Genomic DNA, 23,877 nt, shown 5'->3' on the forward strand with positions numbered 1-23,877 from the left:
TGCTCTTGCTCAGACCCCCGCTCAGAGATTAGTAGTATCCTGAATACCATTCTTGTGGCTCTTCAATGACAAGAGAAGCCCGGGGGAGGGTGTGGAAAAATCTGACATAAAGGCGACATGTTATTCTCATATTCAGGTTCATACCTTTAATTTGGGTTACCAGTTACCACATCTTGCAAGCATAGTTTTAATTTGTAAACTTGTCATGTGGTCACATATCACTGTCCCCGTGTCAGTGCTGGTGGTAACATTACTTTGTTTTCACTATGTCCTTGTCTGAGAGTAACTAATAATTGATGTCGATGTTGATTTCTTATTTCATGAGCACATTTTTGTGGTAAGGTTTTGTCGCTGTCAGATCAACACTTGAATTAGATAATAATTCGCTGATTGCTGTAGTGCTAATGGGTCGATTTGGTTAGTGTTTGAGCTGTCTTAATATAACACTGTAATACGGGGGCACATAACAGAAAATAAACAAACAATCTCTGCCACTACTGTATGGAATACTATGGGATGTTTCGCAGGCATGGAAAGTCTCCAAATGATGCAGACTTCTGTAGTGCCATCATGAGGTGTACATTTATGTGACAAGTCTGGACTGATATTAGATTGATCATTGTCATCGCTGCTCTGCCTTTCATGCCCCTTGGCATCTCTGTCAAGACGTTTCCTTTTTGCATAAATGCTTTAGAAATTGTTATATCTCTCCATTTATGTTAGACACTGTCTTTTCTCAGACATGTTTTAAATATTGTCATTTTGTTTGCTCTATTATACGCATTATGCAACATCTATTGTCCGTCCTGGGTGAGGATCCCTCACTTTTGTCTCTCCCTGAGCTTTCTGTGTTTTCCCCCCTGTTAAAACGTTTTCGTCGTAGTTGTTCTTCTCTCTAGTTGAGGGTTTATGGAAGCAAATCTGTCCCACCAGATTTAAAAGGAATTGAAAAATTCTACTACCGAATTGTTCAGCATTGACATTTTGTATGTATGTTTTTTGTCGAAATTTGAACTCAAATTTAAGTTATGTGAATGTTATAGCGTAAATTTTTTAAACATGAATTTGTGAACATTGGAAAACAAAAGTGAAAATCAGTTATAAAGATTTTGAACCATTGAATTCAGAAGCAAAAAAATACATAATTTGAATGAATGAATCAGTTGTACAAATTCAATGCCTTTTAAATGTCAAAGTCTGGTGAGACAGCTTTGCTTCCGGCAAATCGTGATTTGTGAATATCGCCTTTACAAATATATTTAGTTGGACTAGCGGCTGGTCCAACCAATAACTTGATGATGATCTCCAGAATCTTCTAGCACTACATGAGATCAACATTTAGATCTTTTCCATTATTTGGTCTTATGTCCAAATACCTTCTTCTTTAAAGACAGTTGCTGAGAGCCTCAGGTGGATTTTAAATGGCCATTGACTTCTAGGATGTGTCCAAATTCACTCACTGTTTGCTTTCTTATGTGCTGCATTTACTTTGTCCTATTTTTTTGAGTGTCCAATTTGTCACTGTGACATGAGAAACTGCCAAGGCAATGAAAAGTAGCATCCACAGTCAATACACTGCTATTTTCCAACACCAAGCATTTGTCACTGTGCAAAATAATTGACTCAGTCCTGCTTTTTAAAGAATTAACTACTGCCGCACTGGGATACAGCAGGCATTAATAAAAGATAGAAGAAAACATTAAACTTCTATTTTTGCTCTGCTGTGATTTCAGGCAACCAGACAAACTGAGGGTGGTGTGGATCAGGAGGAGTCAACGTCACAGCACAAAGGTAACAAATCAGAGAAAAGAGTAGTTTAGAAGCTTTATTTTATTCTTATTGTATATACAGTATGCAGAGGCTAAAGGGCAGTTTTTCAACATTTTGAGATTGAATACTTTGTTTCTGTTAAATCTTTTGCCAGCTCCACAGTTGGCAGCCAGGGATTAAGAACCCCTACAGAGGCCTGGTGATGTGGCAGGTTCCAGAGAGTTTAGAAATCACTGTCACACTCTTCAAGGTAAGTCATCATTAAGTTGTGGCTGATACTCCATGAATGGGAAATAGCTCAGTTATTAATCTGGATGAGAAATGACATGGCTAAAACATTAAGCAAACGTGATCTTCGACAGGGACCCACTGCAGAGGAGTTTGAAAACAAAGACTGGACTTTAGTCATAGAAAATGTGAGTCTGCTCGTTCTGCGCTATCCTTAGTTACATAATACGTTGAATGAACTTGTAATTGGAGAATGTACCGAGTAATGTGTGTCCATTTGGCATATCCATCAGGAGACAAAAGGCCGCAGGAAGGTGCTGGCATCAGCTGATGTGAACATGAAGAAGTATGCCAGTTCCACGCCGGCTCAGTATGATGTTACGCTGAAGCTGAATCCACAGTCTGCCAAAGTGGTGGAAGCCACTTTGAAACTCAACCTGTCCTGTATATTCCTCAAAGAGGGGAAGGCCACGTAAGTCATCAGCTCGGTGGCATATTGAAAAACAGTTATTCCTTACACTGCAGTATGTATCTCAGACCTTTAATCAATGGATAATATTACTGATCCAATAATACTGAAGTTTTTTGTTTGATAGTTATAAGAGAATTGTCCCCCCCCCCCCCCCCCCCCCCCCCCCCCACAGGGACGAGGACATGCAGAGTTTGGCCAGTCTAATGAGTATGAAACAGAGTGACATTGGCAATCTGGATGATTTTAATGACAGCGATGATGAAGTCGGAGAGAAGCGAAGGCCCAGCTTTGGAACTGGACATGCTGCTCCGGTTACTGGTAAGACTCGGGACACCTGGGATAACTGGGGTGATTACATGAAATGAACAACACACACACACACACACACACACACTCACACTCCAAACTGTCGGTATGTCAAAGGACATTTTGACACTCGCGATACCAACCCTCTGACTAATAGATGACTCTTGGCCTCCTGAGCCTGCAGTTCTTGTGGTTTAGCTATCACATATTCATAGGGCAAAATGGGCAACTGTTGACACAGCTGTGGTTCATGAGTTAGGGTGTGTCGTCCACTAACCAGTAGGTCGACGGTTTGATCCCCGGCTACTCCAGTCCGCATGTTGAAGTGAAAACACTTGTACCCCAAATGTGCCCGATGGTGTGTGAATAGGATCTATGATACAGAAGAGCTGTATGAATATGACATCCAGCGTCTGCCTTAACAGAAAGTTGTTATTACAATAATGATGCATATTTCTTATGGTTGGAAGGTGAAACTGCTGAACTGCCTGTCACTAAATATAAAGTTGTGGCCCTTTTTTCTTTGTTTAAAGAAGCCCACTGTCAAGTTTCTTTGTATACTTTCCTTTTCGTATTTGAAAGCATAAGATATATTTTATGGTTCATTTAAAGGGGCACTAAGCGATTTTAGAGAAAGCTTGTTTCTCTCTTAGTAGTTGTTGTGATTTGACTGCTCCGGCAGTGAGACCGACGCACTAACCACGAGGCCAAAACCGCAAAGTTGCGGTGCCATCCGCCAGCACGTCTGTTAAGGTGTTGACCTGATTTTACAAACTGCACACAGTTTTGTGTGGTGAGGTCCGCACCATTTTTTTTGTTTACGATTTTCAGAGCCAGGGCTGAGATGAAAACCCAGATTCTTTTTAGGCGCACACACAGAACCGACAGCAAACAGACCTTGAGGAAATATTCGCTGATTTTTACTTTAATGATAATAACAATCATTAAATAATGGATAATAAATAACTTGATTATTTAAGGGTTAAGAAAGAGGTAGGTATGTCAGTGATACTGAATACCAAAGCATATTTATGTAATTGCATGAATACAGTATTAACCTGCTCATGTCTCTAAATAGATCGGATCTAAATTAAGTGGATTTAGAACAGCAATGTTCTGCCGTTTGCATCCTACACACTAAAAGGTATAATAGATTCTGGAAAAGAGGGTCATTATCTTCTGTCTTTTTTTTCAGACTGCTGCTTCCTCTTTTCACCCCCCCATTTAAAACTCACTTCCCTTTTCTTTTAATCTTTCTGTTCCCTGTTCCCTTTTTCTTTCTATGACAGCTTCTGCACTTTCTACTGCAAAAATACATGACCTGCCTTGGAGGCCTGCGGTTGAATCAGGCCCCACAGGTATCTTTCCATTTCCTGATTTACTGTCCTACCTTTCTGGCTGTGTATGCATAGATCACAGTGTTCCACCTGTAGCTCTTGTTATGTTTACAGTATGTAAATCAGATATATTAATGTGAAGGTTTTTTTTGTGTCTGTAGTTTTTATTGTTTTTAACACCAGTCTGATGATCACTGTCCGTTTCACCAGTCCACTGCCATTTGTACTTCTCCCCGTTCGTCTCATGTCTTATCTTTCACTCAGAGATGGATTGGAAAACGTCCTCTGGCATTTCTTCAACCATCTCGGCCCCATTTCATCCTCCTCTGCCTGAACCCACACATCCCTCTGCTCCATTCTCTTTATTGCGAACCCACACACAACCACCAAGCACTAACCAGCAGGCCCGGCCCTCCCCCTATGCCTACGCATTACCGGCCTTTACACGTGCTCACCCTCCTGCACTTCCAAAAATCTTCCAGCCAAGTGCCGGATCAGGTATCGGCGTGCAGATCTTCCTCATCCTGTGTATTCTCTTGAACTAAGTAATGCACAGTACTGCAGAGTAGTTAAGTTCAAACTTATTATAGAAGCTGACTTGGGTCTTTAACATTTACTATACAGCTTCCGTACAAATAGTTTAACAGAATTTATTTTTTCTATATTACCTAGATCTAAGTTAGTTTTTATTCAGATGTTACATGTTATAATTTTCAATTTCCTGTACTCTCCCTATATGAAATGACAACTATAAGGTCCTTCACTGATTTATGTATATAATATGTAATATGCATATTCCCCAAAACGATAAACTATTGAAACAACATTTATCCAAAATGACCACAAATCTTTTTTTTGAAGGGTATCAACCAATTATGTGATGCGACACAATTTTTGGGATGTTTACAGGTTCTTTATTGTGGGGTGAGACAGATTTAACAGCAGGTTTTAAAGACTCTGAATTGATCCATCTTGAGCCAGATTTTTTCCAATCAAAAATATTTTTCTGCATCTGCATTAGCCATTTGTAGTTAGGTTGGGTGTTGTGTACTTTTAGTTTCTTTCACCATGTCTTTTTATTTATTTTATTGCTCTCCCCTTCCCTCTTCTCTTTCTGCCATTTCCTTTCTTTTTAGTTCCCATTTCAGCTCCTCGTAGGCCCCATAGCTTCCATAGTGAATCCTATCCAGATGAGGGCTTGGAGGCCCATGTCTTTTCTACCTCCACCTCTCCTGAAGCCTTTTCCTCCTCTTCTTTCTCCACTTCAACCTCTGATCAATGTGTCCGTCCTCCTGCTATCTCTGTTACCTCACAAACAGGTACTGCATAGCCAAAGATCCAAAATGTAGTACACACGTATAATGCTGTTTTTTCTGTATTTGCTTTTTTGCTAGTGCTGAGACCTGAGCTCCTATTTAAAGATACCATTCAAAATTCGTTATGCCTCTGGGCCAGTGACAGCAGCTAGAGACTTCATGTTTTTGGGGTTGTAAGTCTCTGGAGAATGCAGTGTAAGGAATTTGGCAAAAAACATTCACTGGGAGTCAAAGATGATCTAATAATATTTTTCAAGGTGACAATTCAAGTCAAAAAAGTTTTTGGACAAAACCTCCCACATGATGAAGTGATGACATTTTACATGCAAAAGGTCAATGGTCATCTTCACTGTGATGATATAATGTTACCCGTTATTCAATACCATTAGCCAGGAACAGAAGATCGTGGCCATATTTTCTCCGACTGGATTGTCTGTGGATGCAAACTCTCAGACTGTCATACTGGTTATTCCAGTTTCGTGCTTGTGAAAACCACCAATGAACACAGTTTACCTTAGCATGTGGGGATTTAATTGGGATTACTTCCTTACAGATATCCGAATATTTTTTTGCAAAGCAATATGAAAGACTTGTTATAGTGCCCCCCCCCCCCCCCCCCCCCCCCAAAAAAAGCAGATTGTTTTCCAATGGCAAACCAATTTAGCATTCATTTAGCATTAATGGTTAAAACCACGAGAGGTCACTGTTGCCCAAGAGACTTCTTATAATAATTTGATATTTGACTAATCACCCCTTCTGACAACTCTGCTCTTTAACTGATAGAGCTAATGTTACCTTCACGACTTACAGGAGCAGCTGCTTCACAGCCCTGAATCTTGGAGGTTTCGAGTCAGAGGTTTTAATAGCTTAAAGCAGTATGATGTGATTTAGAGTTCATTTGCAAGATTATCAATTCTATTCACTGTTTGTCTGACACCTACCAAGCCAGCTTCTACCAAGAAGGTGACATGGGAGTAGATGTTCAGTCCTGTACCATCCCTCTCCCACAAAAACACTCCTGTCTATTTTTCTATATATTTTTTACTACAAAATGTAATTTTTCAGTTTTACGCAGTCTTTGTATGCTTTTCCCCCACAATTTTTCCACCATTGTCTGTTTCATCTCACAGCATGTCCCAGTTTCTGGAGAGCACAGAGCGTTCCCTCCGTTCCTTCTGTCTCCCCCTCCTCATCAGCTCCTCCCAGCACTTTCCCTCCTATACCTCCACCACCTTCTGCTCCCAGACAGCCTAAAACGTGTCCATCCTCTGTGTGGGCGTCAGGCTCAGCCCTCACCAGACCAACCAGTCTGCCATCTGCCCCAGAGACAGGTACAGGGAAAGCAATGTAGTGTAGCCCAGGCTAGGCCACACTTTGAATTTCACCAACCTGTTGCTATGTCTTTACATGTTCCTCTATCCTGCCATGTTTTTCCCTTCCCATCTCTTTTCCAGCTCCCTGGCAGAGTGAATGGAGACCTCCTATATCTCAGGCCCCTCTAGCACAGAAAACCCTCTCTCCTAAGTTTCTGCACCTCTCTGCCAATGATCCAGGAGAGCCTGCAGTGCTGCAGAAAAGGCAGAGGATAGAGATGCCATGTAATGCTCCTCTACCTCTTACCAAACTCAAGAGAGTCCTGTTAAAAAATTGTAAAACTGAGCTGACCTGAGATCAGTCACTTGACAACTTACATGAAATTTGTTGAGAGTAAAGCTCCACCCAGGCATATATCTTACTATGTTAAGTGTGATGTCAATAGAGGTAAAAAAAATCCTCCTTCAAACAACCACGATCATAATCAGGTCAGCTTTGTATTTTAAATTTTCATTGAAAATGAAAATTTTCATTGAAAATGAAAATTTAGCCACAGGGTAGCTGTGGCTCAGGAGTCAGAGCGGGTCGTTCACTAACCATAAGTCAATGGTCCGATCCCCACTTCCTCCAGTCCACGTGCCCTTGGGCTAGGGACGTAACCCTAAGTTGTCCCTTCACAAACAGAATGTGAGCAAACGAAAGTCCCAACTTGTCTAATCTGTTCTGCACTGTTGAATATTATAAAAACAGGCCACAGAATTATCTGTTGTCTAATGAATTATGAAGTTGATGAGAATATATCTGTGGGTTTAATATGACTAGTGGTTACACGTATCATAGCTCATAGTCATGTCTGAATGAAGTTGCTAAAAATATTTACATAATAGATTTCTGTTTCTGAAACACAAATATGTAACTCTAAACACAAATAAAGCTAGCAATATTAAATATCTAATATGGAGATTAAGAAAACAATATAATGTTAGCGTCATGCTGAAATCATACTCATACTTTCTTGGTGCACAAGAACTAATCGAGGGACATTTTATCAACTCTCTATTTATTTGACCCTGTGCTGCAGTGGTGCTTACGTTGATGTGAATGGTATATATTCAGAACTAAGTGTGAACTCACAGAATGTGACCGAAAGCTTCTTCTTCTTCTTCTGCCCTCGTTTTCTCCCCAAACTTCCATCCGTTTCTGCTTCATCCTTAAATTCTTATCTATGCTATATGCAAACTCTTTTATCCTTTGTTACTATAAACTGATTTTGGAAAGCAAACTTGAACATTAGGTTACTGATATCCCTCCATTTCTTCTCTCCTGCCTTCTTCCGTCCCTTTCTTTCTATCATGCCTCAGTGTCCTCCCTGTCAGCTTCAGCCTCTCTGCCCAATGATCACTCTTCGGAGCGGAAACCCCAAGGAGGGTCTGGATTTGTACCTTCCAGGAGGCCCCAGGCCACCTTTTTAGTAGACCCCACACCTCCTCTTCTAAGGCCTTCCTCTGCTCTTGTTCTGTCTGGGCCTCCTCCTCCTCCTCCTGACATACCCCAATCTGCCATTGTCTCCCCCATTGACCAAGTTACAGGTACAAAATAAAAAAGGAACAAGGTTCATGTTGTTGCTGCTTGATTTCATCCAGCTTTTAAATGAGAGACCAAATCCTTAACGTGTGCAAGCTCATGTCACCCCCTAATGGTTGTTTTCATTTACTTTTTAAAATACACACCGTTCATGCTGTGGTGGCATATGAACATAAACATATAGGTTATTATTTCTCGACTTGTCTCTACTTTTCTTTCTTTTCAGAATTCAAGAGACAGTTGAGCATACTGAGTGAAGAGGATAACCAGTGTACAATACCTACAAGTGAGCATGAACACAAAATGAAGTGGAATAGAATAATATGCAATTACTACATTTTTAACTTTATTTTATATCATTCAGCCTCTGATCCAAGAGCCCCGACCAGCCGGAGCCTCGAGCTGTCCACGGCTTCAGAATGGAAAAGAGATGTGCATTTGGGAGTCGAAGTTGTCAAGACATCAGCAGGGTAAGTAAACATGAAGGGCTGCCTTTTATCAGGAATGGTGTGGTGTTGTCGGCATGGCTGTTAAGGAATTATTCACCTCAGAAACTTTTGACAGACCAAAATTTGTGGTGTCAAATGTATTCAATAAGTTGCATGTAAAGGTTTAAAGATTTAAGAGAACAGTTGAAGCATGAACAAGTTGAATTTATGAAGTAGCACTGCGCAGGACAACTGAGTTAGTTTGAATCATTAGATGAAGTTGTCATGAGAATCTTCTTTTCACAGATGAAGACCATTTGTTAAGGTTGAAAGGTGCTTGAGCCTTCAAAAGGAGACCTTTAGCTGGCATTGTTTTGTTAAAGTTGTAATTTATTTAAGTATCAGTCCTTCACAAAAGCGTTTAATAAAAAGTGCGTAATATTTATTTTACTGACAAACACAAAAACAACAACAACGTATTAACAAAAAATTTGTGATGGAAAAAGTTTGGTTAAGGAAAGTGATATGCATTACAACCTTTTAAAGGGGCAGTAAGCCATTTTGGTTGATGATTGTTGTTGATTATTTTACTGCACTGTCTTTTACTGTCTTTAGTCCACAAACAAACTTGACATTTGTTTACCTAGTAAAAGAAATTTAGAAATGCACATTTGTGAAAATATATTTGTAATTCAGAATTTTATATCTCATAAGATCCCTGTGCCAGAAATTGAGCAGCTGTCACTGCTTTGGCTAGGTTTTTAAGCTGTAACCCTACACCGCTTGTTTGGCAGCGCATGCAATATCCTTTGTCAAACATATGGCATTTTAAAAATTACATTTACATTGAAATTTAAAGAAAAGCCACTTAGTCAAAGTCATTGTTGATGTGTCAGCTCTGGCAGTGTTCTCCCATTGTATTATCGGACATTGCTGATTGCCAAGCCTGCTCATTTCTTCCAGGAGTTATCAAAAAATGTTTCCTTGGTAACTGTCTGGTTTAAATCTCTTGTAGTATGTTTTTGCCATAATTGTGATGCTCCATGTCACATAGCTGACTTGTGTTCTGTTCAGCAAGTTATTGTTTAAATGGCCTGGGTGTTTCTGCTTTCCTTTGGTGGAGACTTTCCTTACACCATGATGTCTGTTTATCCTTCAGACCTAAGAGTATGGGTTCAGTTCTGACCCATAGCCCCAAATCACCCTTAGCCCCAGGGCTGAAATATTTTGAGATGCCAAAAACACATATGGATCAGACAGAATCGTGGACGACAAGAACATACCCAGACGTCCAGCCAACGCTTGCTCCTTACACTTTTGCATCGAAGCAAAACCTTGAGTTTCATGATCCAACATCCACTTCAGTCAAGGAGCTTCTGATTTTACCAAAGAGTCACCTGTCGAAGAGGTCCGCTCACTTAGGGAATCCGATAGCCCAACCAGAGTCTGCTCAGCATATTCACCATCCTCCTTCCAAGTCACAACCTAATTCTACATCACCAATTGGATCTTTGATGCACTTGCCTGAAACTGCTACAACTTATGACACAAAACCCAAACTAAGGATAGGAGTGGCCCACAAAAAAGAAGCTATAACTAAGGATTTTGGGTAAGTTCGGCATGGTGTTCTGTCAGTTAATGCCTTCCCATTCTATGGTCTCAAAAATGTTTCCAAGCTTCTATCAATGTCTTCACTTGCAATGCAGAATGAATCATTTTAATTAAATAGATTTTGCTTCATAGTTTTCTTAAGTGCATCAGTATAATTGTGCTCACATCAATCTTTGGTATACTCTACTCCTTCAGAAATGAGAGCATGACTGCCTCAGTGCCGTCTTGTCTCAGAGACACCAATTCTACTTCTTCTTCAATGGAGGTGAACAAAATTCCAGAAGCTCAGACTGGAGAACAGTCCATTTCAACAAACTCACAGTGGGATAAGCCACAAAGAGGGACGTTAAAAAACAGATCTGCTGTTTCAGTGCCTGCTGTGGATAAGAAAATGACGTGCAACACAGCTGCCTCGGCCCAAGTCACTTCAGGAGTGGGCTCTGATTTTCTCTTGGGACAGCAGGCCAGAACAAAGAATATATCAAATCCAACTGAAGAATCATTGGCATTGTCTTCAACTAATAGCTTTGTTGTCTGTGGTTTGGAGTCAGAGCATTGTATGGAGGAAGGGAGAACTGAAGTTGTGGCTCAGTCTATGAATAAGAGGCTATTAAGTGAAACAGATATTAGAGTTACACAGGAGCTTGTGTTACCGAGCTCTGTAGTCAGTATAGAGGAAACGTGTGTGTACATATCTAAGGGTGAACTTGGTCCATTGTGTCCAAGAGAGAGTTCTAGTTCTCATTTACCATCGACTTTACAGCCTGAAGCTCAGATTGAAGAAACTGTGAGAATACCAAGTATGATTAAGTTAGTATCAAGTTGCTCACAATATTCCACGATTCCCGGCATGCCATCTTTGTATCACAAGTCACAAGTTATAGCTTGGCCAGATGATGGTGGTGTACTATTTCAGAAGTTACCCAGCAAGACATTGCCAGGACTCCTGTATTTAGATTTGTTTAGTTCTGTTTACGTGGGTGGTGGAGGAATAGCAAAAATGGTGGACATAACACCATCATGCTCAAAGTTTACCAGTATTCCTGGATTCCCATCAGTTTTGAAACGTGAACCAAATATGCTTCACTTTTTACCTACATGTCCCACAATTTGCAGTGTTCCAGGTTTAGCTTCTGTTGGATCAGTGACTGGATATGACAAGAATGTTTGGGACAGATGTTCTCTATGGACAAAAACATTGCAGATAAAAGAAGCATTTGTTTCACAAATGTCTTGTTTACAGGAGCAAGACATCAGTGATACTAATATGATTAATGTCATGGTGGCAATGTTGCCAACATGTTCTAGAAAGGCCAGTGTTCCAGGCTTTCCGTCTGCACCATTGCAGAAGGCTTCAAACACTCCAAGTATGGCCAATGGTCACCCTACTTGTCCAAAACAGACAATGATTGCAGGTATGCCATTTAGACAAAGAGATATGGCATATAATGACTGCTGGCATATTTTGAGGGAATTAATATTAGATAGACCATTGAGAAGAAAATCTGTTCTAGTTGAAAAAAAGTCACATGAGGATAAAGAATGCATGAAATATATGGTAAATATGCTACCATCTTGTGCCTGTACGACAACCATTCCTGGTTTTCCTTCTGTGCCACGAAAAGAACACAGTGTACCTCGTGTTCCATTTGCACCTAGGCAAGATCCTAGAATGGCCGATATGTTTCTAACTTGCCCAAGAAAGACTAGAGTTATTGGTTTACCTTCTAAGGAGCCAGTTAGTGCTCAAGATGAAGATATGGTTATAACCAGGCATATTGTGATGGCGAAACCATTTGGCAAAAGTAAAGTCATGATTCAAGATTTTCCCCCAGGTGCAGCTCAAGATCTAGACAAAAGAGGAATGTTCAGGTCTGTGGCATTGTTGCTCTCATGTCCTGTGAAATCCTGCCATGCTGCTATGCCAACAGATCCCCATAAGCGGTTACCAGCCATTGTCAGTCTTGCGTCTGTGTGCCCTAAACAGACTCAAACTCCTGGTATGCCATCCCAGGATCGAAAAAATTCAGAGAACAAAGATTGGCATGTCTTGAGGAGTTTTATTAACAAGAGACAAGATAAGAATATACAAGCTTACATTGTTCAGTGGATACAGAAAGACACAGAAACCATTAAAGATGGTAGAATGGTTGATATGTTTATGAGTTGCCCGCAAAAAGCCAAAGTTTTTGGCTTACCCTCTGCTACAAGGGAAGACCCTAATATGGTCAATATAATACCCTCATGCCCCAGACATAGTGCAATCCTTGGTTTGCCTTCAAAGACTGGACAAAATCTTTGTTTGTCCAGCTGTAATGAATGGTTTGCTTATAAACGTTTACAGTGGGAGAGTCCAACTGCTAAAAGGGAAGTGCAGACTCTAAATGAAGTTTCATATTATGATAACAACACTGTTAAAAATATGAGTGCAATTCTACCCTCTTGCCCTGCAAATGCTAATGTACTTGGGTTTCCCTCTGCTCAGACACTGACATTATCTGATGGTCCAACTATGGTGAAATTATTGCCTAGTTGTACAAAGGCATCTAGGGTTCCTGGAATGCCATCTTTACATCAGTCACAAGTTATAGCTTGGATAGATGATAGAAGGTTTGGAATTGGAGTTTGTGGAATACCATCTGGATTCTACAATGTGACTGAGGAAGCAGAATGGAGTGTTAAAAAAAGGCATGTTTGGAACAAGCCATTGACAAACCCAGGACAGGTGTCAGTAATACATGACCATAAGATGTATTTCAGAGAGAAGGGAGTGATTAGAATAATGGTATCCATGTTGCCACCCTGTCCCAAATACTCTAATATTCCTGGAATTCCGTCTAAGTTTGGAGAGAGACCAGTCGAAACTTTGATGGACGAGGGTCCCAGCATGTTCAAATCCATTGCAACTTTACCAAAACACAGTCAAATTCAAGGTATACCTGCAAAGAATAGTACAAACGAATTTGATGGCTGGTGTATGGACATGGATGCAATTCGGGAAAAAACATTTAATATAGGTTATGGAGTTGTTAACCAAGATTTTACAGTTAAGGAAATTCAATCTGGGGATAAAGAAAAAATGCTGGGTATGCTTCGATTATATCCAGAACAAGCTCTGAATCCTGGATTTCCATCTGCTGCACAACCCCAAGCTGTCAATGCCATTGTAGAAAAAAATATTGACCTGGTACAATTGACACCATGTTGCCCGAAACAGACAAATATCATTGATTTCCCCTTAAGTGTATCTTGTATTTCTGATTCTAAAGGGGACGGGCCAGAGGTGATGATAAAGACACAAAGCTACTGTGATGTTCACAAAAAGCAATATTGTACTTGCAAAGATAGAATGAAGCCAATTCTTTCTCCTGAACCTTCTCGTCCACCGCATGACATAGACCAACTTCTAAATATGGTGAATATTGTGCCTTCTTGCCCAAAGAAAGCTTCTGTTCTTGGTGTTCCATCAACACATGTGCACCAGTCAAGACAAGGGTGGCCAGTTGACACACCACTGATGAGTAAACAGCTGTCACTGGATCAACAACAACAACCCCTTTGTGAGGTTTATGTCAGAGAGAGATCCATGCACTTTATATTCCCTAGACAAGATGAACCAGTGGATGTACAACAAAGGACAGTTGAGTCATCAACCTGTCCCATTGAGGTCGTTGTCATAGACTTACCGTCATCAAGTCGTGAAATCCAAGTGGATCAGCCATCCTCTAGATTTAATGATATTGAGATGTTACCTGATGAGGTCATTCCGGCTAGATTAGATCTTGACACAAAGAAAACAAGATCGGATGTGAGCTCACCTTTAGAGATGCATAAAGATGAACAGGGCTTTTGGACTGAGGCCAAAGAAGTAATCGTACTAGAAAAAGGGTGAGTGAGTTGGAAATTGAGAGTTGGATTTCTGTCTGTGATGTCAGTGGATTTATTTTGAATCATTTGCTCTCTGACTCTGTTTTCAGAAACTTGCATTGCAGAATGTGGCACTCGATTCCTGACATGCCACTATTCTTGAGTGTTAAAAAGAGGTGGGTTGCCGCGGTTTGCACAGTCATGCATTGATGTGATGCATTTTCCCAACAATGCATTTTCAATATCTCAACACCATTTGACTGAAATTTGATGGCAAAATTGGCTGTTGTTGTGCGCGACATCTGTGGAGCTTTGAGTTGTTCTGCTGTTGCCAAATGTATACCTATTAGTTTGTCTTCTCACTTTCACACTTTCAATCCCAATGGGTCAAAATGATACTCAAAAAACACAGACTTCAATGTATGAGAAGAGACATACTGTCACTAATGAAACAGCAGACACTGAAGTCACGTGGAGGGTCATGGTCCATGCCCTTAGATGAATCAACTAAAACTTTTTAGTAGCGTCAGATGTCATTACAATACGCTATGAAACTGTGCACCAAGGGTATGTTTAATACTTCTAATATGTGGCATCTATCTATTATAAGATTATGAAAGACATTTTTAAAAGTATTTTTGTAACATATCATTACTGGCGATAATGCATAAGGATGAACAACACCCTCTACATTTGTGTGACGAAAACTGTTGATTTAAAGAAATCCACAAATATTTTCATACAAAGATACAGTTTTATATTTATTTATTTGTAGCTTTTTATGTACAGCATATGTGATACAACTATTGAGTATTAGAGGAATCTACAGGGAAGGACTTGATATGAAGTATTTTTTTTCACCCAGTATTGATTCTTTTTCACCCAGAATCAACACTGGCTGTACAGCACAGGCTGTTGTAGATTCAACCGAAGCAAATAGTGTGGCATGGTGTTTTGCTTGCAGGAGTGCAGCTTGTAGCTCTATTGAAGAGCTCTTAATGCTGACTGCAGTGAGTTTGTTTGTGGGTTTTTTTGAATTTGCATACATGAGACTAAAATATATTTTTAAAAAATGATAAAGATATACTGTTTTATTTTTCAACTTACTATCATATGTTCCACAATATTGAGATGAAATTATATAGAATTATGTTGTTGGTGATGGGAATGGCCTTTGACTATAACTTTGTATTTACCTTCTCTTTAGACCTCCAAGTGTGGTTTCACTACAGCCATCATACCCAGTTGTTGCTGGTGCAGCAGAACCCCTATCCCAGAACCTAATAAATAATGCTGAGCAGAAGTTAGAAAAATATCCTAAAAACAGGACCATATTTTGCGAAGAGCTGCCAAAGGTGACTACAGAGATAACTAGAAACACATCAGAGGAAGAAATGGAAACAATAAGAGAAATAGTCTGTAACATCCCAGTGTTCCCTGGTGCTGACACTGATGATGGAATGAAGACAAAGATGGCAGATCTGTTGCAATATGAGTTTAGTGGCCTATTTGAATATCCTGCTACCGCTGAGAAAATTAATGAATGCCTACTGGACAGTGAGTCGACGAGGAATAAGCCCGCAAAGGATGAGGACATTCTAACAAATGAGTGTGCTCTTCATTTGAAGGAATGTGTGCCTGAAATTGAGAACAAAAAGTCCTCTTTCATTGAAATATGTCCTAGTACGACAAACATTGCTGGCATGCCGTCCAAATTACCCATAAAAGAAAAACATTGGCCTATTAACCATAAGCCAATCTGGGAGAAACAATCAAAAATGGAAGAAGTATTACCACCATGCACATCAAATAAGGATGAGGAGAACAAGAAAGAAATGGTCTTTCTGTTACCATCTTGTCCCAAAGAGACCATAAATCCAGGGTTCCCCTCTGTATTTCACCACAGTTTTGTTTTTCATGGACCAAGTATGGTGGACACATATCCTTGTTGTCCACATGTATCTAGTATACCTGGTGTACCATCTATCAATGAAGACAATAACAGATCATGGGTATCTCAACAAGAACCACTTTCAAAGAAGAAAATTAAATCTGAGCTTGTTATCACAACAACAGAACACGAAGTGGGAGCTTTCGAACCAGCTTGCATAAAGCATTCTCCTACACCAGCTCCACAAACTACTGAAGTATATCATGAATCAGATATGATGAGCCTTTTAAGCTCTTGTCCGAAAATTTCTTGTGTTGAAGGTTTTCCATCATTAATGAAGCATCAGTTGAACGAAAGCTGGGCCCCAGATCGCCAACCATCACTTCCAAAAATCAACATAGCCATGACTGAAGATATACCTCACAATGAAGAGATGAAAGCAATGTCAGCTTTAGCCCAAGATTCTCCAAAAGAGCCTTGTATCCATGGATTTCCACCTGTTCAGGAACCTACAGCAATCTGTAAAGGGTTTAGTAGCGTCAGTCTCCTTCAATCTTGCCCAGGTTTCTCCACTATAGCTGGATTTCCATCAATGCAGAAAGCTGACCGTAAAGGTTGGAACATTATTAATCAGATATTATGGGAGAAGCAAATTAAAAAGGAGTCTTTATTTCTTCTGAAGAAGAATGAAAAACACAAAGACATGAACGGAAATGTGTCTCTTGCACAAAGTTGCCCAAGAAAATCCAGCATTACTGGCTTTCCCTCAGCACCAAAACCAAGAGTGATTCATGTTATTAACATAACAAATATGGTCAATCTTTCATACTCATGCCCGAAAGTGTCGCAAATACCCGGAATTGCATCATCTCATTATTCAAAACATTGGAAAATGAGCAAGGAGCCACTGTTCGAACCAAAAATGAAAGAAAAGCAGGTGTCACTAACTGACAGATGTGAAAGAGATGACAGTACAAGAAAAACTATGGTTTCCCTCCTACCATCCTGTCCCAAAGCAGCACGGATGCCAGGATTCCCCACTCATCCAAATCCCTTAAGTGTGTTTTCTGCACAAAATATCAGCTTGTCTACACTGTGCTCCCAAGTTTCCAGAATACCGGGATTCCCATCAGTTGTTGGGGATATGAGTTTGAGGTGGGTAACAGAAAAGGGATCATTGTTTCAGAGGCTACCAACCAAGAGGGTCATATTTGACACATCAAACAACAGCAAAAAGATAATGACCAATATGGTTTCCCTTGTACCATCCTGCCCTAAAATATCAAGTATTCCTGGTTTCCCCTTTATCCCAAATCCCAAAACTGTGTATTATGGCCTAAATATCGTCAACCTCCTTCCTTTGTGCCCTCTAGTTTCTACCATATCTGGATTTTCATCAGTGGAAGGTCATGAGGAAAAAGGATGGGTTGCTGGACTTGGTTCATTTATGCACCAACCTCAAAAGAAAATTTCTTTCATGATGAACAGCTCACCAGTAAACATAGACAAACCAAACAACATGCTTGCTTTGGTTTCTTCTTGCCCAGGAGCATCAACGATTCCAGGATTCCCATCTTACCCAAGATACAGTATGCTTAGTCTTATACCTGTTTGTCCCAAAGTATGTAGTTTTCCAGGATGTGCATCCTTTGAAGGGGCCCCAGAATACCAATGGCTTTTTGATCCACTCATTTTGTGTGATTTTCTGCAAAAGGAGAACATTTTTGTGATACACAGCACAAATCAAGATGGAGTAACAGCAAAGAAAATGTTGGCCTTAGCCCCATCTTGCCCAGAAGCCTCCAGGATCCCTGGGTTCCCCTCTGCGCCTCAAATAAAATCCAAATCCACGATTGAACCCAATATGATAAGCCTTGTACCCTGCTGCGCCAGTGTTTCAAGTCTCAACGGATTTGCATCTATGACTACAGCCCCAAGCACAGAGTGGCTAAATAAAACAAAACCGATTTTGAAAGAACCTCAGAAGAAGAGGGGAGACATGATTATGGAACCTGCTGTGCAGGACCAGCTAAATTGCTGTAATATAAAAAGTATGGTGACATTAGTGACATCATGCCCAAAAGAGGCCAGAGTGTGTGGTTTTCCTTCTGCTCAAATTGTAAACAGACCACCCAACATGCTCAGCTTATACACATCTGCCCCGTGTGTTTCATGTGTCCCAGGTTTTCCATCAGCAAGGATGCTAAGCTCTGAACATCTCAAAATACGAACAATGACAACACAAACAAAGTCCTTGTTTAAAAATAAGCAGAATGAGAAGATTTTTCTTATTGCAAAGTTTCCAGCAAAAGATTATCAAGACGAAATGAAGTCCATGATAGCAATCGCTCCATCATGTCCACATTCGACTAAAATTCCAGGAATCCCCAGCATTTTGCAATTGAATCCAACAGAGAAAGAAACTATGGCTATTCCCTTGCCTACTTCTACTGAAAAGCATACAACACCAGAATTGCCTCATGTACAGTCAACTCAGTCACATCTTAAAGACACAATAAATCCTGTAGTTCGCTCTACATCTGTCAGCAGCCAAAGCACAGAACATATACATGGTGAGACTTACAGTGTTGTGATCAAATTGAAAGATAGATTTATCTTTCTTTGTCATTTCCTTTGTCATTTTTATTATGTTTGCTTTTACAACAGTGGACAATTTCCAGGATGGAGCAAAGCAAACTGTAGACCTTTCTGTAGATAATGGGTAAGTTAAAGAGCTCTGGCATTGTTTGCTGTGAAGGGGGGCAATCTAGTGCTTGTGAAACTATTGGACTAAGAAATGGTAGATTTAGTAAATTGATTTGCATGGTGAATTTCAGCATCTCTGAAGTTTGTATTATTTTAGTATCATTACATTTTGTGTTGTATTACAGCATTATATTACACCATTACAGCCTTAAAATCTTTCATCAATATCACAAATTGACAGAATAACTGCAAAGGAGACCCAAACAGTGAAGAAACAATTGGACACATCAGAGCCAGTAGGAGTCTTGGGTTGGGAAGTGTTGGAAGCAGAGGGAACAATAACAGAAAAACGGGCAGAACCCTCTTTGTCAGCAAAGGAGGAAGAGACCTCAGGATTAGTAAACGCTATTGTGGGTGTTTTCCATAAAGGGTAAGTGTTCAGCATGCAACATGGTGTGCATGGCGTAATCCTCAAGATTAAAAAATAAATCTTGGCTCACAATATATTTTTATGAAATCTATTTGTTTGGACTGGGAACTTCCCATTTTGCCATTGTAATCTCTTTTATTATTTATATTGACTGGATGTCACAGAAACATTAAGGCTTGTATTATAATTGTTTTAAATGCATGTTTTGGCTTGATGTAGTTTAGAGTTAGAACCACATTTAAAACGTTCATTTTGCATGGTCCCATATTTCACTCACATACTCCACTATCCATTTCTCACAGTTATGAAACAGTAGTGTCCATTTTGGGGCCATCTAGCTCTACTTCAACGGAAGAGAATCATGAACACAAGGCTATCTCCTCTTTGGACCTGAAGGACAAGACTTCAGATGGGGTTTTCCAACATTTTGCAGACAACAATTCACCCATGCAGAAGATAGAGGGCCAGTTTGAAGACTTTGACATTGACAATGATCATAACATTGAATATCCAGCAAGTGCTGAGCCTTATATGTGGAACTTGGTATGTGATCAATCAGCATCTACATCACCAACTACGGAAAAGGATAATGGGCATTTAGTTTGTGCAGGGATGAAGAAATGGCCGCCATTGACAGAAGAAGATATCACTGAAATATCAAAAGAAGATGGTGAACAAAAAGAGGGAAGAGAGATCTGTGTTGATCAATGGCATTCAAAGACGAGATCACTCGCTGGGGAGGACTCTTTTCAAACAATGGTGAACAATGACAGTTTATTAGCAAGGCACGAGACTGAGTCAGAGCAGATTGAGGTTAGAACACTGTCGTCTTCTTCACAGCTGGATAAAGGGTGAGTGCTGGTGGACCATGACATGTTTAAATGTTTGGTTGCATGGCGTGACAACGTACAAGTGCTGCATTTTTTGTCATAACATTGTCTCTTGTTCTGCCGAGTGCGTACTACTCAGGAAATGTTGACGTCAGCTCTTTGTAATAGCTGTATGGATTGGCTTTGTGATGTGGAATGGTCATGTTCGTTTTTTCTTTTTGTGTTGTATATACAGTGGGTGTTAAGTTCAAATTTTTGTTCTGTAAGTGCTACTGTGTCATTTTAATGATAGTATGCACGTACGTAGAGTAGAATATTGAAAATAATGTTGAAGAAGATTGCTGTCTTTTAAATTGAGCAAATTAATGCAGATTATGTTGGGATTTAATTGTTGGTTACAGATAAGTTGCATAGTACAAATGTACGAAAAATTCAAGAACAGCAACTTCTAAAGCTTTTTCTTTCTTTTCCTTAAGCCCCAAACAAGCAAGCAATGAAGAAATTTCTGCTACTTCCCTGCAGTGTACATCAAATGAGTCATTTACAGATGCAAATGAACATAGAGAGGCACAAACAGGCAAACCCTCAGATGACCAAAACATTAGTCCAGTTGGACCACAACCTGACATTTCTGTTTCTCAGCGAGGCAGAAAGCCAAAGCGCAAAGTTCCAGAACCTGACCAGAAAGGATCTCATCAAGAAAAAGCCATTGTTCCAAGACGGCCACTTAGAAGGAAGGACAGTTTAACACCAGACCGGAAAAAACAACATGACGGTTTGTCGGTCAAGCTCCTCTCTGAAGTAGTTCCAGTCAAGTCTGTAGAGAAATATTCTACTGATGAGAGAATTCCCACACAACTGGCCACCGACCCTGCCCCACCTTGCTGCATAAATAAAGGAGATGGTGGCGACCCTCTAGTTGTACCTCAAAATGGTCAGGAAAGTGTTGGACCTCAAATGAAACAGGAACGTGAACATGAACACAAAGGGAGAGCAGAATCTGCCCCAGTATCCATGTATGTTGCTCCTCCTCGTGTTAAAAGAAGAGATGGTAGTTTGCCACCTGGTACTCCCCAGAAAACATCCCCTTGCAAACCCCGGAGGAGAAAAGACAGTGTCACAAGGGAGAAATCAGTTCAAATAACTCACAACCAACAAGATTTGGAAGCTCAAGTTAGTCCAGCTTTGGCCAAATCTGATCTTGGTCCTCCTCAACCTTGCCAGAGTAGCTCTGATGTCTCTGGAGCTGTTGAACCTCTACAGAACATCGTTAAACAATGTCAAACTGCCACTGAAATGATCCCTTCAAAGCCCGTAGAAAGAATCGACCAAACAACCAAACAACACTCTCAAGAAGCAGATTGTTTCGGAAGTGCATCTCTACAGACAGAAGCAAAATTGGTCAGCTCAAAGGACACAGAACAAACTTCTTGTGACCCTGAATGGTCGATAGCAGGTCACACAGCTGTTGATGCAGTCAACCTCAAATCTGAGATATCAGAAAATAGACCAGAGATAGGAGAGGCAGAGAGGGACAAACTAACAACTCAACCAATCCCAAGGCCTCGTTTGAGGAAACGTCACAGTGGCTCTTTCCCAGATGACTTCAAAACTACAGAGAGAACTCAGACTTCCCATGCAGAAGAGGCACTGGCAGCAAGGCAAAGTGGTCCTTCATCAATTTCTTCAACAACTAAAGAATTACCAATAGTGGAACACAGCAAAGACCATCCCCTTCCTCCTCTGGTTCATCAGCCTTCTACGACTCCAGTCGAAGTGGGCGGAGTGAGGTTGAGGAGAAACAGATTGAGCATTGACAGCAGTGTTCAAGTAGAGAATGGTGATACTTCACAGAACAGCCCCGGACCCTCAAGCCTGCCTGTACCAAAACCAAGAGTCAAGAAACGTCTCAGCGATTCCTTCCCTGAGGACATCACAATTTTTAGCTCACCACCTCCCTGTGAGTCAGACACAAAAGCTGATTTGATTGGTCATGAAACAGTCCAACAGAATGAACAGTCCAGCCTGCCTCTTCCACTGCCTCGGGCAAAGAAACGTGTCAGTGCGACTTATTCAGATAGCACACCCCCTGTGGATCCCCCCTTGGAATCAACTCAGAGAAACCCAGAGGATACACTTGTCACTAGCAAGGAGACAAAGGAATGGTCTTCATCAATGGATATAAGTGTGGTCACTGAAGGAGGTTTTGTGACAATCCAAGGTGAAGACGATGTTGCATCAGAAGTGGAACGGGACGTGCTAGGAGCAATGCAAGAAGAACATTTTTCTCACTCAGATTCTGTGGAAGATACTGAGAAATCACTGGATGAAATTATTGAAGGATGGACCTTTACAGAAAAACATGTAGTTGTAGATGACTCAGAGAATGTTACTGAGGTGGTATCTGAGCAAGATGACATTGAAAAAGTCCTGGAAGTAGAGGTTGATAAGTCCCTTGCTTCCACTGCTGCATCTTCTCAGGAGGACTGGCTGCACGTAGAAGGTGATAAAGACAGTGAACCAATGGAAATAATGTCAAGGAAAGAAATGGGGGATGAAGAGTTGGACTTTGGCTTTGTGTCTGTAGATGTAGCTGCTGGTTGTTTAGAGGAAGAAAGGTAAGATTAGAATAGGACAATTGTTACAAAGGTTACAGTTGTGATGTTTGCGTTATTATATTTAATTTTTTACATATACTCTCTCTATATAAAATTCTCATTCCTGGTTTCTAAATATTTAGTAGTGGTGTGTTGTTACATTTACAAAAATGGTTTGGAAAATCATCAATAACCTGTGTTTGGATTTTCAGGACAAACATGTCTTGGAAGAAACTGCAGCATTTATCAATCACTTTGCTTTGTGTCTGTGTGTCATTTCAGGCAAAGGGAGAAAACAGAAGAATCTCCTGGTCAGGCTGGACCTGTTCCTCGTGGCAAGAAGCGTTTGAGTGGTTCTTATCAAGATGACAGCAAGTCAGCAGTTGCTGGCCTGCACCAAACCAGTGAACCAACAACACCTCAAACAAGATCTGCAGATGAGACTGCCTCTTCAGAGGTAAAGTAGTTTTTAAGTTGTTAAAACGTGTCAAAATTTGTGCATTAGTAAGTAATCCAATGAGTGTGTGCAAGATCTTTCTCAGAATGAAGAACCCCGCAGAGAACTATCACCAGTTCTGCAGCATATAGCATATAGCCCTTTTCAGTCTTTTTTTCTTTCACACATCATTCATACCCTGCCGGCACTGCCGTCAGAGGCAATTTAGGAACACAAACCATTCAACAGTTACGCCGCAGTCTCCAAGATCACAGTTCTACATTCTGATGTTGGATATGAATATCAACACTGTACTGCTGATTGAATATTTGCAAAAATAAGCGGTTGTACAAGTAAAATGGGTTATTTTCTGTTTTATGTATTTTCACAACAATGATGAATGTATTTGTGTGTTGTAGAGCCAGTTGGCCAGTCCCACTTTAGTAACGTCCAGCCAATCTCTACTGGAATGGTGTCAAGAAGTCACACAGGCTCACAAGGGAGTGAAGATCACCAACTTCAGCACCTCTTGGAGGAATGGTCTGGCATTTTGTGCCATATTACATCACTTCTACCCAGAAAAGATGTAAGAAACTATTTAATTACTGCTCTTACTGCTTAAACTGTTTCATGTGTTTATACTATCTTCTTTTCTTTGTATAGTAACTATGAAATGCTGGACCCATATGACATCAAGCACAACAACAAAAAGGTAATTCATTAAGTTATATTAATTATTAAGTGGTCTGGTGAT

General features: G+C 40.4%; 1 protein-coding gene across 12 annotated transcripts in view; it reads left to right on the forward strand.

Moving 5' to 3' along the window:
• The window catches only part of ehbp1l1a (EH domain binding protein 1-like 1a), a 33,705-nt gene that overhangs the window by 3,696 nt on the left and 6,132 nt on the right, over window positions 1-23,877 (forward strand). Inside the window, exons 2-25 of one of the 12 annotated variants that reach the window (XM_047336558.1) lie at window positions 1,734-1,791; window positions 1,925-2,020; window positions 2,133-2,186; window positions 2,292-2,470; window positions 2,643-2,788; window positions 4,066-4,134; window positions 4,378-4,611; window positions 5,250-5,432; window positions 6,560-6,760; window positions 6,884-7,027; window positions 8,105-8,332; window positions 8,554-8,613; window positions 8,692-8,797; window positions 9,915-10,364; window positions 10,562-14,254; window positions 14,344-14,409; window positions 15,441-18,697; window positions 18,792-18,846; window positions 19,072-19,260; window positions 19,563-20,111; window positions 20,567-22,708; window positions 22,970-23,144; window positions 23,543-23,709; window positions 23,787-23,835. In XM_047336558.1, coding sequence (XP_047192514.1) covers window positions 1,734-1,791; window positions 1,925-2,020; window positions 2,133-2,186; window positions 2,292-2,470; window positions 2,643-2,788; window positions 4,066-4,134; window positions 4,378-4,611; window positions 5,250-5,432; window positions 6,560-6,760; window positions 6,884-7,027; window positions 8,105-8,332; window positions 8,554-8,613; window positions 8,692-8,797; window positions 9,915-10,364; window positions 10,562-14,254; window positions 14,344-14,409; window positions 15,441-18,697; window positions 18,792-18,846; window positions 19,072-19,260; window positions 19,563-20,111; window positions 20,567-22,708; window positions 22,970-23,144; window positions 23,543-23,709; window positions 23,787-23,835 — 12,550 coding nt within the window. The other 11 variants (XM_047336559.1, XM_047336570.1, XM_035629666.2 and 8 more) reach the window with 11 other exon arrangements.

Source organism: Scophthalmus maximus, chromosome 1, assembly GCF_022379125.1.
Source record: "Scophthalmus maximus strain ysfricsl-2021 chromosome 1, ASM2237912v1, whole genome shotgun sequence".
NCBI lineage: Eukaryota > Metazoa > Chordata > Actinopteri > Pleuronectiformes > Scophthalmidae > Scophthalmus > Scophthalmus maximus.